Source organism: Dendropsophus ebraccatus, chromosome 1, assembly GCF_027789765.1.
Source record: "Dendropsophus ebraccatus isolate aDenEbr1 chromosome 1, aDenEbr1.pat, whole genome shotgun sequence".
In the NCBI taxonomy this organism is placed as follows: Eukaryota; Metazoa; Chordata; class Amphibia; order Anura; family Hylidae; genus Dendropsophus; species Dendropsophus ebraccatus.
In genome coordinates, this window is record NC_091454.1 from 217656543 (window position 1) to 217679882 (window position 23340).

At 43.4% G+C, this 23340-nt stretch overlaps 1 protein-coding gene across 1 annotated transcript in view; it reads left to right on the plus strand.

Annotated features, from left to right (window-relative positions):
- Positions 1-1091: 1091 nt before the first annotated feature.
- Positions 1092-23340, plus strand: part of GAL3ST4 (galactose-3-O-sulfotransferase 4) — a 29509-nt gene continuing 7260 nt past the window's right edge. The window contains exons 1-3 of the mRNA XM_069948451.1: positions 1092-1845; positions 12682-12792; positions 18650-18944. Of these exons, the coding sequence (XP_069804552.1) occupies positions 12686-12792; positions 18650-18944 (402 nt within the window). The 5' untranslated portion in view covers positions 1092-1845; positions 12682-12685. The remainder of the gene's footprint in view (positions 1846-12681; positions 12793-18649; positions 18945-23340) is intronic.

Consider the following 23340-nt stretch of genomic DNA (forward strand, 5'->3'; position numbering starts at 1 on the left):
TTCCCCTGTGGTGGCGTTGTAGGGAAAGTGAACACTTACTATCAGGTTTCTCCATAGATTACAACTGACCGATGGAGGACCAAGAGGAGGCATACTCTAGTGGTCAATTTATTGCAAGTGAAGAAACATTATATGTACAAGTTTCTGATATATATTGTACTAGGGATAACCTTTAGGAGTATGAGTAAAAAAAAAAAAACATTGCTGCTACCATCTGCAGTTAAGCAGGGAAGAAGTTAAAACCAAGACAGTATAAAAAGTTTTACGCAAGTAGAGTTAAAAGCATGGCACGTCTCCAACCAGAGGCGTAGCTGGAGACTCCTGGGCTTTGGCACAAAAGCTATACTGTCAAACCGCTATGTATATGAAGATCATGAGGTTCAGGCTGTGGAGCTATGAAGTGCTCACTTGTATTAGAGGCGCAGTTATTTGGATATGTCATCGAACGGCTGCCTGGGGTACTTTGGGTCCACCAGAGGAAGTGACTCTGACAATCCCTTAGAGTGATCACAGATGTGGTCCTATGACCACCATAGACAAGGGGGCCAAGACATGACTACAACATGACTTCACCGTCCTATACTAAAGAAGAACCCCCAAAACTTTTTGGCCCCTAAAGAGTTAAAAGTTTAACATAGAAATTGTAAAGACATGACATAGCTGGTGACCCTAACTTCCCCACACTCTTCCTTCCCCTGGTAAGTGTACTCAGGTGAGCACGTTCATTAGGATCAGACAGGTTGAAATCCAATACTCCCATTAATGATAGGTTGGAAATCGGTGGGATCTACTGGGAGGATGTGGGTCAGTTATAGGAAGGACGTGAGATGATGTTCTCCAAGTTTCTGAGCCATGAGAAGGTTTCTAAGGTGTTGTATCAAAGTGCCCAACAATCGATATTGTCCGCCATCTTTCACACCTAGATGTCTACGGATAAGAAGAGCAAGTTGATGGTTGAAAATATTCGCGATGCCTCCGATAACCCCGGTGGGAATAACAGAAGTGTCTATGACTCCTTCCGAGCTCTCCCGCCCCTGTTCTCTAGACTTTTGTCTCTCTGTCTTCTTTGCCTCAGGTTGAATCAGGAGTCAGGAAGTTTCCTGTGCCCAGGGAATGAGATTCCCCCATACAGACAGCACACTCTCCTCTTTCTCTCTTCTTTGGACCTCCCTCCTCTTCCTCCTCCTCCTCCTGTCTCCTGGTGAATAACAGCAGGATCACTAAATAGCACTTTTGTTAGGAAAGAATTCTGAGGACAGATGGAGAAGTAAGAAGAGATGAAGAAAGAAGAAGGGGAGAGAGAGGAGGGGGAGACAAAATGAGAGGGTGAAGGGGTGGGGGGACTCAATGAGAGAGAGAGAAGGAGACAGGGAGAGAGGAGAAACTAAAGGAGGGATAAGAGAAGAACAGATGGAGAAGAAGCAGGGATAAAAGCTAAAGAGGCAAACAAGACGGAGAGAAGAAGCAGAGGGCGGAAAATCAGAGGCAAAGGGAGGAGAGAGAGAGAGAAGAGGGATAGAGAGGGATAGAGACAGAAGGGGAGGGAGAGAAAGAGAGTGAGTGAAGTCAACTATGAAGAGAAGAGACTGAGAGAGCACCAGGAGGGAGCAGCTCAGATATAGGGCAGGCGCAGCAGAAAGTTCTGAGACAGGCCGGAGTGTATGAATGAGAGAAGAGAGGCCCCATCCCATTATCAAGGGTGAGCGAGAGGGACAAAGAGCAGAGATAAATGAGGAACAAAAGAAAGAGACACATTGTGACTTGTAAGAGAGGAGGGAGAGGGACGCCGGGCTGCAACCCAATAAACTGAGGACAAGAGACACCTCCACAACTACACCCAGACAGGTGAGTGCTACCTGACCGCTCACACATACAGTACAGGGAGAATGGGAACTAGGGAGAGATAGATAGACAGATAGATAGATAGATAGATAGATAGATAGATAGATAGGAGATAGATAGATAGATAGATAGGAGATAGATAGATAGATAGATAGATAGATAGGAGATAGATAGATAGATAGATAGATAGATAGATAGATAGATAGGAGATAGATAGATAGATAGATTGATAGGAGATAGATAGATAGATAGATAGATAGATAGATAGATAGATAGGAGATAGATAGACAGATAGATAGATAGATTGATAGGAGATAGATAGATAGATAGATAGAAGATAGATAGATAGATAGATAGATAGATAGATAGATAGGAGATAGATAGATAGATAGATAGATAGGAGATAGATAGATAGATAGATAGATAGATAGATAGGAGATAGATAGGAGATGGATAGATAGATAGATAGATAGATAGATAGATAGATAGATAGATAGGAGATAGATAGGAGATGGATAGATAGATAGATAGATAGATAGATAGATAGATAGGAGATAGATAGATAGATAGATAGATAGATAGATAGATAGATAGATAGGAGATAGATAGATAGATAGATAGATAGATAGATAGATAGATAGATACCTGACCGCTCACACATACAGTACAGGGAGAATGGGAACTAGGGAGAGATAGACAGACAGACAGACAGACAGACAGTCAGACAGACAGACAGACAGACAGATAGATAGATAGATAGATAGATAGATAGATAGATAGGAGATAGATAGATAGATAGATAGATAGGAGATAGATAGATAGATAGATAGATAGATAGATAGATAGATAGATAGATAGACAGATAGATAGGAGATAGATAGATAGATAGATAGATAGGTAGATAGATAGATAGATAGATAGATAGATAGATAGGAGATAGATAGGAGATAGATAGATAGATAGATAGATAGATAGAAGATAGATAGATAGATAGATAGATAGATAGATAGATAGGAGATAGATAGATAGATAGATAGATAGACAGATAGATAGGAGATAGATAGATAGATAGATAGATAGATAGATAGATAGATAGGTAGATAGATAGGAGATATATAGATAGGAGATAGATAGATAGATAGATAGATAGATAGATAGATAGATGATAGATAGATAGATAGATAGATAAATGATAGATAGATAGATAGATAGATAGATAGATAGATAGATAGATAGACAGATAGATAGGAGATAGATAGACAATAGATAGATCGATGATAGATAGATTATGGATAGATAGATAGATATATAGATAGATAGATAGACAGATAGATAGGAGATAGATAGATAGATAGATAGGAGATAGATAGATAGATAGATAGATAGATAGATAGATAGATAGGAGATAGATAATAGACAGTACAGTGTAATAGTTGATGTAGTCTGCAGTGTACTGTGTAACCCGTATAACTATTGTGTAACATGTTTTATGTCCTCTCGCCTCCTGCTCTCTCAGCCACCCGTGTCCTTTCTGATTTCCCATCTGGAAACAATCTTGGCTTCACATTTGTGTAATTATCATGGGACAGAATAGGGGGAGCCAGAGGTCAGAGGCCACTTGCCTTCAGGGCTACTGCATAGTTTTGGGCTGGTCAGGTTATGGCAGGATCGACTAGTAGGTGACTTGTGGAAGTTGGACTATGAATTGCTAGATATAGTTAAGATGCATTACATACAGTAATAATAAATATGTCTCTGAGTATATAGATATATATTACTACTATTCCCACATGCCCTGCCTATTCACTCCCCCCACTTGCAGACTTGACCCCAGTGACCCAGCTCTGTAGTGATTGATGATGTTTCCTCATGTTCATCTTTGTGTTTGATTGTCCATCTGTGGTGATCAACATGGTGATCTGGCCGCAGTCCGTCCCTGGTGGGCCGGTGTTTCTGCAGACTCTCAGGCCATACATGGTGGTCTGGCGGTGGTCCCCGGGAACAAGGTGTATAAGGACAAGTACCCCGCTTCTTTGGCCTTTTTGCACAAACACTGAAAGGATCTCTCATAGATTACACAGACAATACATCATTCTGTACAGCCAATCACAGAGGCTATATGACATGATCTGCCCTGTGATTGGCTGCTAGTTAATGTGCAGTACAGCCATAGATGGGGGAATGAGAAGAAGCACTACAGTCTTATGTACAACCAGTATACCCCTTCCCTGCACTACTCTAGACCACCAGGGATGCTATAGTCAACGCTTCTACTGCCATGACAGATGTATATAACATGGCTTGATTATTAGCCACGTGGGCCAATGTAATAGGGCCACCAATTAAAAGTTCCAATTAAAGAGATCGGTGCTCATTCACTAGGCGGCTTGGATCATCTAAAATGGTTTTCATTGTCAGTCCTTTTACTGCCCCAGAACACTAGGGATGTTATAGTTTACCACTTTACTGAGACACTTCAGCTGTATCAATGCCTTAGCCCACCAGGATTGTTACTATTAACCCCTTCACTGTAATAGTCCATTAACAAAGTTAACACCTTTACTACCCTAGAATACCAGAGATGCTATCATGAATCCTTCTACTGCCCTAGCTCACCAGTATTGTTACCCTTGACCCTTCACAGTGACCACAGTGATGTTATCACTAACCACTTCACTGCCCTAGTCCACCAGGGATGTTACTGTCAACTCTCCAACTGACCTGGCCCACTATAGGTGTTATTATTAACCCCTGCATTGTGATAGTCCACCAGGGATGTTACCACTAACCCCTTTACTGTGATTGTCCACCAGGGATGTTATTACTAACCCCTTTACTGTGATTGTCCACCAGGGATGTTATTACTAACCCCTTCATTGTGATTGTCCACCAGGGATGTTACCACTAACCCCTTCATTGTGATTGTCCACCAGGGATGTTATTACTAACCCCTTCATTGTGATAGTCCACCAGGGATGTTACCACTAACCCCTTCATTGTGATAGTTTACCAGGGATGTTGTCTGATCGTTGTCTTTCAACAGGCTGAAGCGCCAACAATCTGCTGCTGTCGCCCCGCACAGTAGGAGCGGCGGCAGCTGGCCGCCGCTGCCTCCTATAGGCTGCCCAGACGATCGCCCGGGCAGCTCCCCCCCGGCTCTTGCTCCTCCTCGCTAGCTGTCGCCATGTGTAATAGCACCGGCAGCGGTCAGGGGAATGAGGAGCAAGCGAGCGCTGACCTGACAGGCGCTTGCTTGCTCTCCACATCGCCCCTTCACTGTCATAGTCCACCAGTGATGTTATCAGTAACCCTTTCACTGTGATAGCCCACCAGGGATGTTATTAACTCATTCACTGCCATAGTCCACCAGGGATGTTACTTATCCATTCTAGCGGAATAAACACTACTTGCCTATTTTATAGAGAAAAAAAAGAAGAAAATTCTCTCACGTTCATTCTAAAGATGGGACTATGTAGGTTACAGGTGGTCCGCATGCTGTTTTGGCACACAGCCCCTCAGTCGTCTGTCTCTTGCCCCTAATGCAGATTGTATATCATGAATCCCGCTGGAGGGCGGCTCTGGCCTTCTACAACCAGACATTAAACACGTCCCATTAGGTAAACTCATTAAAATGACTGTACACAAGTAGCACTTATAAAGGGCATCCGCACTACAAAAACACTCACTTTACCGGGAAAAGTTTTCCTGCTAATAAAACCAGTTCCTTGTTACAAAAGCTTCGACCGTGAAAAGAGCACTTGAGAAGGGGACAAGAAGCTGTTCTTGAGTGAGATTGATGTCCTACATATCACAGAGGAGGGGGGTTTATTATAACATACGGCCGCATACTGTATGTTACTTCGCAATTAAACTTGTCAATGAGTAACCGGCTCCATCCTGAGCCGCCTCGTTAAGCGTACGCAGCACCCCTCCCTTAGAGCGCTCGGATCTCAGACCTTAGTGTGAATGCTGCTTCGTCTTGTAGTTGCATCACTCCCCACCTCCTCACAGATGGTCATTCGCAGCTTTCGCCTCCGTCCTCCAAAAATTATCTCATTTGGGAAAAAGGGTGGGGGGGGGGGGTAGTTACTGAAGAAAAAAAAATGTCAAAAATTTGCAGCTGGCTAATCCCATGTGAAGTTGTAAAAGTGAGAAAGTTGGACGCTACAGAAAACAGTAAAGCGAGCGAGGATAGTCAACGCTGAGGGTTATCTCTTCACTATGTCTAGAGATGGAGAGAAGACCCCGACCAATTAAAATACAGTATTTGATGTGTCTGAATGACATGTCAAGAGGTTTTTTTTTTCCCTTACAAAATGAAGTAACTTCTAAAAGAATGCTTTAACTCTTCCCAACCCCCAAGTGCTGAGGGCTGTAACGCCTGTAAAGCAAGGACGCATTCTAGTTTGCAGCACTTCAGGGGCTTGGGGACACCTCTTTGACACTTTGAGCCTGAGAGTTAAAGCATTTCTTTATAATATGGAAGCACAGAAGAATATATGAAAGGTACTATGTATCTTCTTAACTCTGCGCCCCCCCCCCCCCCCCCCCGTTCCAATCTATTGTGTTATGTTGCCTCCAAAATATATATCCTTTTGTACACAGGGAGGTATCTGGCTGCGACTCCCAAGAACAACCCCCCTCCCCTTATCCACCCCTTAGGCCTTATTTACACGGAATGAGCAGATTATTGGAACTTTGACAAGAATATTGGGATAAAAGTGTGAAGGTTTCTAAACATTGCCGTGTGAAAATCTTCTGGCGATCCTTCCACATTTTCCACAAAGTAATTTATTTATTTTTTTAAATTCACAATAGTCAGTTTTAGGCTACGACCACATAAAGGGGGACATTTACTATTGCGTCTAAAATGTGTGATTTTTCTACAGAGTATTTGTCTGGTTTTTTTTTTTACCCAGCTTAATAGGACTAATTTAACAAACTTTTACTAAATTTGGGATTATTCTCAGAATATTTGCAAAATATTTGCAAAAAATTGCACACACAAATTCACCAGGTACTGACTAGACGTAGGCTTTCACTACTTTGTGCAACTTTTTATGAAGTTGCAAATGATAAATTGGGCACAAATCCTGGATTATGTAAATTTTTGGGTTGATACTCAAACCAGGCAGATTAAAAAAAAAAAAAAAAAAAGACACACTTAAAAAATACTAGTTCATAAATAGGTTTTAAACAAAAAAAAAGGGGGAGAAATCCAATTGTTCACCTAATAAGAGGTGCAAAGCCCTTGATAAATATTCGCCAATATCTTTTTTTGCCCGTTTGACTTTGTCTGTTTTGGGCGCCTGTCATTTTGCGCCCAAATAATGGCTTTATTTCACAACAACGGCCGTTATTTGTGAAATAACAGCTGTTGTTTTAAAATGTTGTCCGTCAACCGGCAAAAAAAAGTTGGGTGGTCAAAGCTTGGGTGGTCATAGCCTTAGGCTAAAAGTCAATTCTTCTTCTTTTTAGCCTAAATCAGGGATGGGGAACCTTTGGCCCTCCAGCTGTTGCAAAAACTACAATTCCCATCATGCCTGGTCGGCTAAACCTAAAGTTTTGGCTGTCCAGGCATGATGGGAATTGTAGTTTTGATACAGCTGGAGGGCCAAAGGTTCCCCATCATTGGCCTTAATTGACCATTTGAAAAATATGACAACCTTAATTTGAAAAAGTACAAATTTTCTTCTTTTTGGCTTTAAATTAAGTATTCTGAATTTGAAACATTATAAAAACTAATTTTGTTTTTAAAAGAATTGTCATTTTACAAATTGAGAATTGTGAATTTTTAAAAATGATAAATTTTTGGACCAAGAAGAAGAAAAATTTGCATAAGGCAACAAAACTGTAATGTTTTAGCGAGTTTCTATTGACTTATTCTGAATATCCGTAAAGACCCAAGTGGAGCTGATAGAAGCAAATGAGCGCAGTGTGGACTGTTTGCTTTAGTGATTGATGGGGGGGGGGTCTCAGCCCTTGGAACCCCCATTGATCAAAACTTCTGATACGTCAGAAGTTTTCTTTAAAGTCAACTTCCTGATGTCTGGAGAATACCAAGCAGCCAATAGCCATCAGTTAATCTGCTTCTAGTTTCTGAATTCATAGCAGATACTATTTCAGGCTTATCCTTGAAATGATCAAATCTGCCTCTTCTAAAAAAAAAAAAGACCTCCTTAATCATCTTCAAAATGAATTTCCTTATTGCTATAATCCATCGCACATGGAAAGAGGAAAACCTTGCTTTTATGCTTTTTTTTTTTTTTCAACAGGTTTTTGAAACATTTCTGCAGTCTGAGTGTTTCCGTATTGCACTTTTAGGCTTCTTAAAGATTTTTATTTTTTTTTTGCTAATTAGAACCAGATACTGAAACGTGTCCTGAGACAGTGTCACCGAGGCGGGGCTTATTGGCCGTTGAGTCCCCCCTCTTCCCGATTCATTCCAGGAATGTAATCCACACACTTGTTCCTCAGACCCATCAGTCAAGCATCCCGTTAGGGCACAGAGGACATCCTGCTGGACGGATGGATCTGAGTGAGTGGCTCCAGCGATTCTTGAGTCTATTTTTGGTCTATTGTGGCTTTGGTGTATATTTGGTATATCTATTGAGTGCACCTTTTTACACTCACGGACCTATGATCTGCTCCATACCATCTGGATGATTTAGATCCCAATATTTTGTGGACTGTTGTTGTTTTTGTGTCTCAGAATCTCATCTACGCATAACTATGTGATTCTGTATAATATCTGTTTCCTTGTGGACACGGAGCTCCATCCATATATCCTGGCGGCTGCCCTGCTCCATGCTTATGTTTACGCAAGGTCATTAGATTTGGGGTACGCGTTGGGGTAATTTCCTGGTGAAGAGGGCCTTTGAGAATTTTTGTCTTGTATATACTAGACCATTGACAAAGACTCTCTATTCTTTTTGAGATGCCTTTGGGGACATAGTTTAGATTGCAACCCCATGCATTATTTTTATGTTTTGATTTTGTGTATAGTATTTTAAGGCTGATAAATGTTATGTTTTAGTGACGATCTCATTGTAAAAGTTCAATCTCGGCACTGACCATAATGCTTCATGATTTTTATTGTAGAAAAAAATCCACCACAAAATACAACAGCAACAGGACGTTTCGGCTTCAAGCCTTGCTCAACTGGCATGACGCCGAAACTTGTGAGGGATTTTTTTTCTACAATAAAAATCATGAAGCATTATGGTGAGTGCCGAGATTGAACTTTTACAATATCGCTGGAATTTTTTTCTTACTGCAAGCACCACACAGAAGTGCCGTTTAAAAGACTTTCCTCCTTAGTGTTAGTATTTTAGAAATGTACAGCCAAGACACTAGCTGTTGGTGCAGAAGAACAGTATCACTTTAAGTGGCAATGCACAGTAAGAACAGTCAGGAGCATAGCATAACTCACCACTACTTACAGTAGAGGAGCAGAGACTGCTGTCAGAATGAAAGGCGTTCCTGCTTCTTTGAGGAAAGTAAAAATGCCCCCTTCTCCTGTCACTAGAACTTTACAGTTTTCAAGAGCTCTGTAAATGGTCAAAACAGGGTGAAGGCGGAAACACAGCTCTGGGATGGGCCACATAAAGGTGCAGGGAGTATTTTTACACTTTTTTGGGCTAGCAGCTTAGCTAGAAAAACGACACCAGGGTCTGACTGGAGTACTGCTGCGCAATTGTTTGCACAAAAACTATAAAATCGCACATGATAAATCTGGCTTAAAAAGTAGGTAACATAAAGGAGTACTCTACGCGGGAGGCCTTTTTCAGTATCGCTGGGGATGGGGTGGATGAAAACAATCATGTCCACTTACCTCCCTGGCTCCAGTGCTGGCCGCTCACTTGTCAGACAGGACTTGAGACGTAATATTGCCCGTGCACACAATGTAAAGTGTGGCTCCCGGCCGTACTTTACATTGTTTTCTTTGTTAATTGGAGCGCAGGCACACCCAAAAGTGCCTGCATTCCAATTTACATGAAGTGATGTTCACCTGGCCGGTGCTGCAGTACTGGCCAGGTGAACATCACAGACACAGAACAGCTGCTGTTTTTATAGCGTGTTAATCTGGCATTAGGATGCATTCACATGTCCCTACAGGGCTGCTGCATAAAACCATCAGTGGATCTTTATGTCTGTTAGTACTATATAGACTTTGAGAAATAAGAGTTTCAGTGCTGAACTAGGTAGTTACCCACTGACCTGTGTATTATCCTCTCGCCCCATAGTACTGAAAGGTGGCAGAAATACACCTGCATATCCGTCAAGGATTTTAGGCAACAGAAACCAAAAAGCAACCATTCGTGAATGAATGAGACAGGATAACCTGCCGCTCAACAACAGACAGCTGCTGGTAGTAGCTTTAAAGGTTTCTTATATCATGTTTAGAGGACACCATCCTCTGTAATATATACCCCATCAAGAACCCTTCCAATAGCTTTAAAGCACTCAAGAAATTACAAGAGCAATTAAAATGTCACATAACAAGTACCCTATCAGGAACCATTGTGCGAGCTCTAAGGACTATTGTGATATCTTAAAAACCCTCAAGAACAGTATCGGTCCAGTTACCCTACATGTCTGGGAAAATGAGACATGAATGGTAAGATTCCTTGGCACAAGTGCCAGGGTTGGAACCTCACGGCCATGTTTAACAAGAAGGTAAATATCCTCTTTGTGAAACATAGTCGTGAGAATACAGACAAAAAAGACAAATTTGGTCAGCTCTCCTACCAACACCATTCACACTAGGCAGAAGCACGCTGCTATGGCTGAAATTGCAAACACACAGAAACACAAAATGTGCTCACCGCAATGGCAAGATACAGACCCAATACTGATATTTCATATCTGTATTGGGTCTGTATCTTGTCATGAGTGGTGATTTCAACCCAAACCCCGACCCAGATGGCAGATGTTGCAGGTGACAGAATTGTCTCTTCCATCACCGACACGAAAGAACTGCCACCCCGATGAGCGACGTCTGCGGTTCTTGGGGGGTGGCTCACTGCTCGGCTCCACCTCACTGGTGCTGGGCTGTTCCTGAGTGGTTTCTAGAATAAAAGGGGGGGAGGTGGCGCAGCTCACAGGTCTAAGTGCAAATGACTGAGGTTAAAATATGGTCTGCCCCTACCTATAGTGGCATATAAGTACAAAGAAATTATATAGTCCTCTAAGTCACAGCAGCCCTATGTGATATAATAATAAAAAACATAATAAAGTTACAATATAAAATGCCGATTTAATTAGAATATATAAAATCACATATAATGATCATGGAAACAATAAAGTACAATAAAAGGACAAAGATACTAGTAAAAATGCCGCCGGGCCCTGGCGGGAAAATAAATAAATGAATATTTGGATAAATGAGTAAAGGTACCAGCACTGCGGGTTAAGTCTGTAATGGGTGATGTCCGAACAGCAATAGGCAGAGTAGCTATAGATTATAAGGCAGCTATGTGCCACGGAGCTTGCTGTGTACAGTAGTTCAGATGCAATCACATAGTTGTGGCCCCTAGCTGTGGTCCCAATGGAGATACAGCAGCAGAAGCCATCAGGGCGGCCTGTGGCAATGCGTCCTTGTGTAGTGGCAGTAGCAGTTCACACACTCTGCACGGCCGCGCTCTGGACGCTCTCACCGTCCTCTTGCTGTCAGTGTCTGATGCAGCAATATTCAGGTATAACCAGCAGTTTGTTTGGAGAAAATGGCATAAGTTGAGCCCCAATAGTTAAAATGGTGTATAGGACTTGCTCTTGCACATGTGTGGGAGCATAATGTTTAGCCATACGCGTTTCAGAGTGTCAGATTTTAGGTTTGACCCTAAATAAACGATCAGCCGATGACACGATCAACGGCTGATCGTTGTCTCTATTCCATAATCGATCTGATTATCGTTCCGTGGAATAGGACCCTTAGTCTCTCCCTGCTCTGCTGTAACTGCTTGCTGCCATTCAGGTCTCTCCTCCACCAACTGGCCACCTCCGTTACCGAACCTCCTTATATAGAAGGTGAGGGGGGTGCTGACATCACAGAGGGGCCTGCAGCTGATTGGACAGGTGCTAGGGATTATGGTTAATCCCTTTCTCCCACCCAGTGACACTCCAGACAGCATGTGCGGCCAATATTTTTTTTTTTTGGGGGGGGGGGGGTGAATTTATGCAGAACGAGTGAATTAACAGTGCAATCGCAGCTAATTATGATTTGCCTCGCTCATCTCTAGTAGTAAGTAAAACACCCCACGCTGTGATCCTGTTTGCACGCAATATTTCAGGCGAAAGTGGTACCATTAAGGAATCAAGCATATAGACACAGCTCTCCTATACACCCTTCTCTATATTATCCAAATGGAAACAGTCATGATAAAGCTACGACTGTGAGAGAATTTTATGGCAGTTGTAGCAATACATGGGGATGTCTTTCGATCCAAGTGCAGTGCGGGGCTGGGTCTATGTTACAGCTTGTCCTCTGAGACCCTCTTTATATACAGAGGATTCGTAGCTTTGCTCATCGAGAGCGTCAGGACGCGCGGCTGTGCCCGGGCATTCGGGAGAGGGCCAACAACTGTAATACACAGTCACAGTCCTACAGCAGAGATCAAGGCAGAGACTCTCAAAGGGGAAACAACTAAAAAATGTTCCCATGCTCAAGGCCAAAATGAACCAAGACGTAAAAGCCAAGCAGGATTCCATAGTAGATGGGAAACAAGTTAAGATGTAGCCTCTGGGGAGTGCGGACCTGAGGTTAATACTCTATCATTCTTACCCCATTACCTGGAGCTGATATCTGATCTCATACTGTTATTTTATTGTTCCCTACAGGAGAATGAGGCTAAGTCACATCTGCAGTATACAAATCCTGGGTTTTGGCCTCATAGTTCTTATGGCCATCGGATTCACTATTCAGATCCTGGGGACACACTTCCCGAAGAGGTGAGAGAATGACTGAGCATGTAATATTGATAATCGGGCCTCTGTGGTTAATGTCATGGAACAGTAATACACGTGGTTTACAAAGGTTTTGTTTTGTCTCACCCATCTCCTTTGCCTTCTGTATTCCCAACTTCCAAGTACCCATGTCTCCAATGTGTTTCCTGCATCCTGTCTTCCATGTCTCCTATGCCTCTCTTGCCTCTTATGTTTTCCCTGCCTCCAATGTCTCCTATGCCTCTCATGTTTTCCCTGCCTCCAATGTCTCCTATGCCTCCTCTCATGTTTTCCCTGCCTCCAATGTCTCCTATGCCTCTCATGTTTTCCCTGCCTCCAATGTCTCCTATGCCTCCTCTCATGTTTTCCCTGCCTCCAATGTCTCCTATGCCTCTCATGTTTTCCCTGCCTCCAATGTCTCCTATGCCTCCTCTCATGTTTTTCCTGCCTCCAATTTCTCCTATGCCTCTCATGTTTTCCCTGTCTCCAATGTCTCCTATGCCTCCTCTCATGTTTTCCCTGCCTCCAATGTCTCCTATGCCTCTCATGTTTTTCCTGCCTCCAATGTCTCCTATGCCTCTCATGTTTTCCCTGCCTCCAATGTCTCCTATGCCTCCTCTCATGTTTTCCCTGCCTCCAATGTCTTCTATGCCTCCTCTCATGTTTTCCCTGCCTCCAATGTCTCCTATGCCTCTCATGTTTTCCCTGCCTCCAATGTCTCCTATGCCTCTCATGTTTCCTTGCCTCCAATGTCTCCTATGCCTCTCATGTTTTCCCTGCCTCCAATGTCTCCTATGCCTCCTCTCATGTTTTCCCTGCCTCCAATGTCTCCTATGCCTCTCATGTTTCCCTGCCTCCAATGTCTCCTATGCCTCCTCTCATGTTTTCCCTGCCTCCAATGTCTCCTATGCCTCTCATGTTTCCCTGCCTCCAATGTCTCCTATGCCTCCTCTTATGTTTTCCCTGCCTCCAATGTCTCCTGTGCCTCTCATGTTTTCCCTGCCTCCAATGTCTCCTATGCCTCCTCTCATGTTTTCCCTGCCTCCAATGTCTCCTATGCCTCCTCTCATGTTTTCCCTGCCTCCAATATCTCCTATGCCTCCTCTCATGTTTTCCCTGCCTCCAATGTCTCCTATGCCTCCTCTCATGTTTTCCCTGCCTCCAATGTCTCCTATGCCTCTCATGTTTTCCCTGCCTCCAATGTCTCCTATGCCTCTCATGTTTTCCCTGCCTCCAATGTCTCCTATGCCTCCTCTCATGTTTTCCCTGCCTCCAATGTCTCCTATGCCTCTCATGTTTTCCCTTCCTCCAATGTCTCCTATGCCTCTCATGTTTTCCCTGCCTCCAATGTCTCCTATGCCTCCTTTCCTGTTTTCCCTGCCTCCAATGTCTCCTATGCTAATTTTGCTTCCTATATCTTCTGTTTCTCCTTTGTCTTTCCTGCCTCCAATGCCTCCCATGTCTTTCATGCCTCCTATCTTCTTATGGGTCTCCATAACCCACTTATGTCCCTCTACCTCCCCTGACTTCCATGTCTTTCTTTCCCTTTATGTCACCCCTTCTTATGACAATGTTCCCCAATACAGACATTTTCTACACTTACACATTGTATCAAGCTCTCAGCTGTGAGCAGGAAAGGGTTTTCAGCCTTAATAAGATTTAAAGTGACTCTGTACCCACAATCTGCCCAAACCACTTGTGCCTTCGGATAGCTGCTTTTAATCCAAGATCTGTCCTGGGGTCCGTTCGGCAGGTGATACAGTTATTTTCCTAAAAAACATTTTTTAAACTGGCAGCCCTGTGCCAAACTGTTGTGGTCTAGAGAGTCTGTGCATTAGGCTGGCACAACCTCTCTGTCCCTCCTCCCCACCCTCCTCATCATTAGGAATGCTCCAGGCAGATTGTCTCCTATTCCTCAGCTGTGTCAGCACGGCACATGGGCTGGATCGTTAAGGCACCTGTGCAATGTTCAGACAGGATAAAATGTTCTAGGGGCATTCCTAATGATAAAGAAGGCGGGGAGGAGGGACGGAGGGGTGGTGAAAGGTTAGGGCACAGACACTGTAGGCCACGGCAGTTTGGCACAGGGCTGCAAGTTTAAAAGTTGTTTTTGAGGACAATAACTGCATCACCAGCCGGACAGACCCCAGGACAAATCTTGGATTAAAAGAAGCTATCTGAGGGTACAAGCGGTTTGGGAGGGACAGATTGTGGGTACAGAGTCACTTTAAAGGGGTTATCAAGCGCTAAAAAAAAACATGGCCACTTTTCCCCCTCTCTTGTCTCCAGTTCAGGTGCAGTTAGCAATTAAGCTCCATTTACTTCAATGGAACTGGGTTTAAAACCCCACCCAATCTGAAGACAAGAGAGGGGGAAAAGTGGCCATGCTGGATAACCCCTTTAAATTCCTTGAGAGCAAGTAGAAACCTTGAGGGTAACACACAAGTTCTATGGAAAGCTTAATAGGCAAAGAAAATAACCAGATGCCAGGGTGCAGGGCATGATGGGAGTTGTAGTAATGGTGGGAGTTGTAGTTATGGTAGGAGTTCTAGTAATGGTGGTTGTTGTAGTATGATAGGAGTTGTAGTTATGGTGAGAGTTCTAGTAATGGTGAGAGTTGTAGTTATGGTGGGAGTTGTAGTTATGATAGGAGTTAAAGTTATGATGGGAGTTGTAGTTATGATGGGATTTGTAGTTATGATGAGAGTTGTAGTTATGATAGAAGTTGTAGTTATGATGGGAGTTGTAGTTATGATAGGAGTGGTAGTTATGATTGGAATTGTTGTAATAGTGAGAGTTGTAGTAATGGTGGTTGTTGTAGTATGATAGGAGTTGTAGTTATGGTGAGAGTTCTAGTAATGGTGAGAGTTGTAGTTATGGTGGGAGTTGTAGTTATGATAGGAGTTGAAGTTATGATGGGAGTTGTAGTTATGATAGGAGTTGTAGTTATGATTGGAGTTGTTGTAATAGTGAGAGTTGTAGTAATGGTGAGAGTTGTAGTAATGGTGAGAGTTGTAGTTATATAACAGCTGGTGACCCACAGGTTGGTGAACACTACTCTCCGTGGTCCCTACGTTGTTGATGTCTCTTGCCACCAAATGAGGACATCTTACCAGCTGCGATTCACTGTCTCCCACGTCTCATGGAGCGTCTCTGAGGAGATGACCCCATGGGACCACGTCTTTCCAAGCTTCCCAGGATTAAAATATTTCCTAAATGTTTGGTATTCGTACCCGGCAGGCAAGAATGCTTCCAACACACACGAGGAGAACATTTATATAAACAGTGGGAATAGTCCATTATTTATTGACTCTGAGGTTGCATCTAGTGTTTCCTCCCAGAGTTATCTATAGGGCAGTAAGTAAATCATGCTGCTCTATGGTATAGGTGTAAGCAATTGTACTTGTCGAGAAGATGTATGTGACACACATACATAGAGAAGACACAGCAGGCATAGGAGATAGGAGACATAAAGGTAAGGCAGGGAAAACATAGCTATGCCTCCTGTCTCCTATGCCTGCTCTGTTTTCTCCATCTTTTGTCTTCCCTGCCCTATGCCTGCTATGTCTTCTTTACCATCTATCTTCTTTGAATGCTATGTCTTCTTTGCCTTCTATGTTTTCCCTGTCCTATGCCTGCTATGTCTTCTTTGCCTTCTATGTCTCCTCTCTCCTTTGCCTGCTATGCCTTCTCCATCTTCTGTCTCCCATCTCCTATGTCTTCTCCATCTTCTATGTCTCCCATCTCCTATGCCTGATATGTCTTCTCCATCTTCTGTCTCCCATCTCCTATGCCTGATATGTCTTCTCCATCTTCTATGTCTCCCATCACCTATGCCTGATATGTCTTCTCCATCTTCTGTCTCCCATCTCCTATGCCTGCTATGTCTTCTTTGCCTTCTATGTCTCCCATCTCCTATGCCTGCTATGTCCTCTCCATCTTCTATGTCTCCCATCTCCTATGCCTGCTATGTCCTCTCCATCTTCTATGCCTCCCATCTCCTATGCCTGCCATGCTTTGAGATGGGAGAAAGTAGGATGAGTAAAGGGGGTAGAGGAGACTTAGGAGACAGGAAGAAGGGGAGAGATAGACGTGACCGGAGAGATAGAAGTGACCGGAGAGATAGACGTGACCGGAGAGATAGAGGTGACCGGAGAGATAGAAGTGACAATGGAGATAGAAGTGACCAGAGAGACATAAGTGACCAGAGAGACATAAGTGACCGGAGAGAAAGAAGTGACCGGAGAGATAGAAGTGACCGGAGAGATAGACGTGACAAGGGACATACGGGAGACAGTGGAGACATAAAGGTATCATACACCTCATACTATAAAGTGCATGGAGGCTTCTTGGGCTTGCTTGATTTTTGCCACCCCTATCCATTGTTCTCAGAAGATTAGGCTGGAGCTATGAAGAATAAGAGAAAACAAGCCTCGAGCTAGCAGTCTTGGTGACTGAAACCTTAGCCTTAGGGTCTGATTAGATGAAGCGATTTTCGTTTTCTCCAATTCACGATAAATGATTGCAAACAAACGCTTTTGCGAAGAACCTCAAGTTGTTCACCATAGTAGACTGAGCGATAGTCGTTAGTTACAACTGCAATTATGATTGTTCATACAGAATACGAACGATTGTTATAACAAATCAACAATGTGTACATACACCAAAAGATTTGCCAACGATTACCAAAGAATTAACAACGATTTTAGGGTCAGCTCAAAAGAAACGTTCAATGACACATGGACAAATTTCCGTTAGTTATTTGATCGTTGTCTGCATACACACGGAAAGATTATCGCTTAACTTCAAAGGATATAACAATTTTTTACATGGTAATCGTTCGGTGTAACGGGCCCTTAATGCACAAATAATAACACGTTTCGGGGGAAACTCCTTACAGGATAAGTGAAATGAGAAAAAGGAGACACAGGAGACAGAAGAAATACAGAAGATGAAGGAAATGGGGGAAGACATAGGAAGTGTAGAACACAGAAAACAGGGAGACATGGGAGATATAAGAGACGGGGAAGACATGAGAGACAGAAGACGTGAGATCTGGGAAAAGACACAGGAGATGGGGAGACATAAGAGACATGGGGGGTGGAAGACATAGGAGAGGGGGTCTGGAATCAGGTAGAATGCCACATTTGCATTAATGTAATTAGGAAAGAAACCATTAGATCCCTAAGTACCGGCTAGAATAATGAGAGGCGGCATACGGGGGTGGTAAGTCACCAGAGGAATCAGACAAACAGTAGTAGACAATGTACAATATATTCATTCATTAGTTTTCTAATTGATTGCCAACTAGTTTATTCTCTAATATTGCTTGTCAAATCTCAATTGTGAATTTTTGTTTTGTTATAGCCTGTGTTTGTGGGTTGATACATTTGTTTATTTTATATGTGTAATATGAAAAAACTTTGAAATAAAAACAAATAGATAAATAAATACAGTAAATAATAATTATATATATATATATATATATATATATATATTCATTAGCAGATATATAGTGAAACCTCTCGGATACGTAGTCTTTTAGGCATGGTGGTATCAAAGAAGGAGAACATACATAGGATGTATAGAAGATCAAAAATCTAGTGTAGATAAAGAATGGACTATTGGAGTTTTCAATGTACCAGTAATGTTTAAGGAGTTGATGTATTTGATGGGCATAATTTGTGCTAGATAAGGTGGTGTGTGTGTATATATATATATATATATATATATATATATACTGTATATATGTATATATATATATATATATATATATATATATATATATATATACTATATATATATATATATACAGCCTTTATTGCTTATACTGATACCCTATACATTGTCTTCATGTCTTTAGGTCACAACAAATATCTCCTCTGCGCCTTATAACCGCGGTGCCCCAGCCTTCCCACCGGACGTGCCAACCTAGACGGCATGTCATGTTTCTGAAGACGCACAAGACAGCTGGCAGCACCATATTGAACCTTCTGCACCGATATGGTGACCGTAATGGGTTATTTTTCGCTCTGCCTTTCAAGTATCAATTCAACTATCCGAGTTCCTTCCAAGCTCATAGAGTGAAAGGATACAATGCCTCCTCTCGGCCGCACTATGACATCATGTGCCATCACATGCGCTTCAATTACCCCGAGGTAACACCTAAGCATTGTGAGGAGCCGTCACTACCAGGATTCATGTATAAGGGCAATTCTGGCAAAAAAACAAGCTTAAAATATACCTTCCATTTCAAAAATATTCCAAATTTACAAGCATTTCTTAAAATCTATTGTTCTAGACATATAGGGGGAGATTTATCAAACGTGGTGTAAAGTGAAACTGGCTCAGTTGCCCCTAGCAACCAATCAGATTCCACCTTTCATTCCTCACAGACTCTTTGGAAAATGAAAGGTGGAATCTGATTGGTTGCTAGGGGCAACTGAGCCAGTTTCACTTTACACCATGTTTCCTGATCTTTCTGATTAGTACTGTCAGTTGGTTTTCACTTTATATACAGCAAAAGGGATTGTGGGAAAGTGTCTGCACTGTTGCATAGCAACCACAGGGTCACAGTTCAGAGAGGAAACCAGGAAGTAATTAGAATAATAGGGATGAATTAAGCTGCTTAATTAAAAACAGCACATTTGTTCTCTATTACATATATGTATGTGCTACATTTAAGTAATATCTATATCATATATATATATATATATATATATATATATATATATATATATATGTAATCTTTTCCAACTTATTATGTCCATTAAGATGGGCATATATACAAGATATTTGTTCAGCCTACAACCCCTCCTCATCCACTGATGCCCCATACATATCTCCTCTGCATGTAGGAGTTAAAGGGCCACTTAATATGGTGGCTTTGGTGGTTTCCCTACAAGAGCCACCCCTTGGCCGGGTCCTTCCTGGAGGGATATCTGGCTAGTTCTGTGTTTCAAGACTCTTCAATGAGTCTCCATGGGTTCTTTTGCATAATCATGTTTTCCAGGTGGCAATGCACCTAGGATTTCACTGCATTGAGCGCTTTCACTAGCAGCTGCCAGTGTTATGGTTTGGCTGGTTTCCCTGAGATCAGCGATCTGTTTCTCTTGTGGCTTGAGATGTGACGTTTCAAGCCCATCCAGTCACTGAGCAGCTTTAGCGGAGTCCTGCCTCTGCCGCTGAATGGATGAAGGGGTTTGAGACATCACGTCTCAAGCCATTACGTAGCACACCTGCCACTTGTTACCTTAGGGCAAATAAAAGCCTGCAAACACTAAATTTACACATTTTTTATTAATTAGACTAAAAAATTATGAAGCGGGGCAGGTGTACAAAAACATTTTTGCTAGGAAAACTACTTTGCAAAGCTAAAACCAGTGCCTGGTGCAGTATATTACTCTCTTGTGCTTATTACACAACTTCCAGTATCAGGTATCACAGAAGAACATTCCAGCGCTTAATAAAAAGAAACTAATCTTAAAAGAATCCCTTCTGCCCGTTACTGTTGGGCTTTACAAGCAGCAGACTGGCATTAGGCCTTTGATCCTCAGCTACCCCTACCTATGTGTTCATCAGATATATTCTGCAAGTGTAGCAGCCCTTTCCAAAACCCTGACCTTACTTATCTGGAGTATCAGGCGCTACCAGGAGAAAACAGACATGTACTCACAAAGCTTCTCTCATGCTTGAAATATTCGGCACCTCATAGATCTCCCTTGTCTATATTCCCTTCTTCCAGAACATCATGTTTAGAACATCATCAGCACTTTATAGTAAAACAGTTCAGTGTACTGTATTAGGCTAAGTTCAAACAACGTATCTTTTCTATTAATCATGGCTTATATAAGACTTATATAAGGCCCCGCCCCCTTTTCCCGCCAGGATTCACGCCTCTTAGTAAATCACGCTGGCCGGGCACCCGAACCTTCGCCCAGCGTACTAAATCTTCACCTGCTGGAAGCAGGTGTAGATTTGGATCATGCTTTAGGTGTAAATCATGATAAATGAGGCATGGAAGGAGGCCACGCCCCCCCACCCCCCCAAGTTCCCCCAGTCCGCCCATGGGGAGAGGGGGCAAATCTGCACCTTACTGACAGCAGCTCCCTGTGTACTCACTGCACTTACTGACAGCAGCATACGCCTCTGACGGACCGTTCATAAATGTCCCCCATAGTGTACACTAAGGCTGGGATTCCTAGCGGCCGCATAAAAAACTGACATGTCGATTTGGGGTGGTCGCTATTCATTGAATAGCAGCAGGGGCGGACAGGGACTGCAGAGGGCACCGGTGCAAAATCAAGTGTTCGGGCCCCCATAACCTATTTGTTTCTCCACACATATGAATGCCCGGGTATCCAGTACATGTGTCCTGGTTTCTCGGGAGGGCCCTACAGCGCAGCACAGATGCCAGGGCCCACTAGAGGACTGTACTACAGTCTGTGCAGGCTTCAGATTGGGACTGGGGTACCTGTGGCCGCCAATAGAACTGATCATGGGGGGCACCCAAATAAAGGACACATCAGAAGCGACGTGCTGACCTTGTCCCATCCTGTACTGACGTATCTGTGACCACGACTCCCGGAATAACAATAACTACAACTCGCAGAATGCCTTACACTTATGAAGCTCTCAGAGAATGCTGGGAGTTGTAGTTTCCGAGCAGACAACCCATTGGGGGGGATTTATGAAAGGGTGTAAATATACACCTGGTGTAAACTGCCCACAGCAACCAATCACAGCTCAGCTTTCAGCTCTGGTAAAATATAAGAGGAGCTGTGATTGGTTGCTGTGGGCAGTTTACACCAGGTGTATATTTACACCCTTTAATAAATCTCCCCCCTTGTGTTGTCTGCTCATTTGTACTTCAAATCCCAGCACATCCTGAGGGCTGCAGACTGCAGTAAATGCTGGGAGTTGTAGTGTTTGCAGCATTATATTATACAGGATGCTGTATGGGGGTTGAGAGTATATAGCTGAGAGTGTGGAAGTGACCTCAGAGCAGCACTAACAGGGGATAGAACAGATGGGCCCTTAATCACTGTTGGGGCACAGGTGGGAGACATGTACTGTATGTGGCTGCACAGGTGGGAGACATGTACTGTATGTGGCTGCACACGTGGAATACATGTACTGTATGTGGCTGCACAGGTGGGATACATGTACTGTATGTGGCTGCACAAGCTGGATACATGTACTTTATGTGGCTGCACCTGTGGGAGACATGTACTGTATGTGACTGCACCTGTGGGAGACATGTACTGTATGTGGCTGCACAGGTGGGATACATGTACTGTATGTGGCTGCACAGGTAGGAGACATGTACTGTATGTGGCTGCACACGTGGAATACATGTACTGTATGTGGCTGCACCTGTGGGAGACATGTACTGTATGTGACTGCACCTGTGGGAGACATGTACTGTATGTGGCTGCACCGGTGAGAGACATGTACTGTATATGGCTGCACAGGTGGGATACATGTACTGTATGTGGCTGCACAGGTGGGATACATGTGCTGTATGTGGCTGCACAGGTGGGAGATATGTACTGTATGTGGCTGCACAGGTAGGAGACATGTACTGTATGTGGCTGCACCTGTGGGAGACATGTACTGTATGTGGCTGCACAGGTGGGATACATGTACTGTATGTGGCTGCACGGGGGAGACATGTACTGTATGTGGCTGCACAGGTGGGATACATGTACTGTATGTGGCTGCACAGGTGGGAGACATGTACTGTATGTGGCTGCACAGGTGGAAGACATGTACTGTATATGGCTGCACAGGTGGGAGACATGTACTGTATGTGGCTGCACAGGTGGGAGACATGTACTGTATGTGGCTGCACAGGTGGGATATATGTACTGTATGTGGCTGCACCTGTGGGAGACATGTACTGTATGTGGCTGCACAGGTGGGATACATGTACTGTATGTGGCTGCACCTGTGGGATACATGTACTGTATGTGGCTGCACAGGTGCGATACATGTACTGTATGTGGCTGCACAGGTGGAAGACATGTACTGTATATGGCTGCACAGGTGGAAGACATGTACTGTATGTGGCTGCACAGGTGGGAGACATGTACTGTATGTGGCTGCACAGGTGCGATACATGTACTGTATGTGGCTGCACAGGTGGGAGACATGTACTGTATATGGCTGCACAGGTGGGAGACATGTACTGTATGTGGCTGCTTACGGTTGAGATGAAAGAGAAAAACAAACATGCTGCAAGGGGGAGAGGGGCACAGTTATTGGCAAAAAAAGGCATAAACTTACAATCAAACATCAGCATCAGAGGATGGGGGGCTCTGTGATTTCTCTTACACAGTCCACCTCTATCTTACAACTTCCAGCAGCCTGACGGACACACTGACAATAAGCACTCACTGTCAGAGCTGCTGCTGCTGTTGCTCCTCTTCACAGTCCTGTCCCTGGCAGCCATAACCCTGCAGGATCAAGCCCCTGTCATCACATGCTCTCTCCTCTCCTCCTCACACAAGGTATGCTGGACAGTGGACTAGAGGAGGGGGAGGGGCTGTCAGC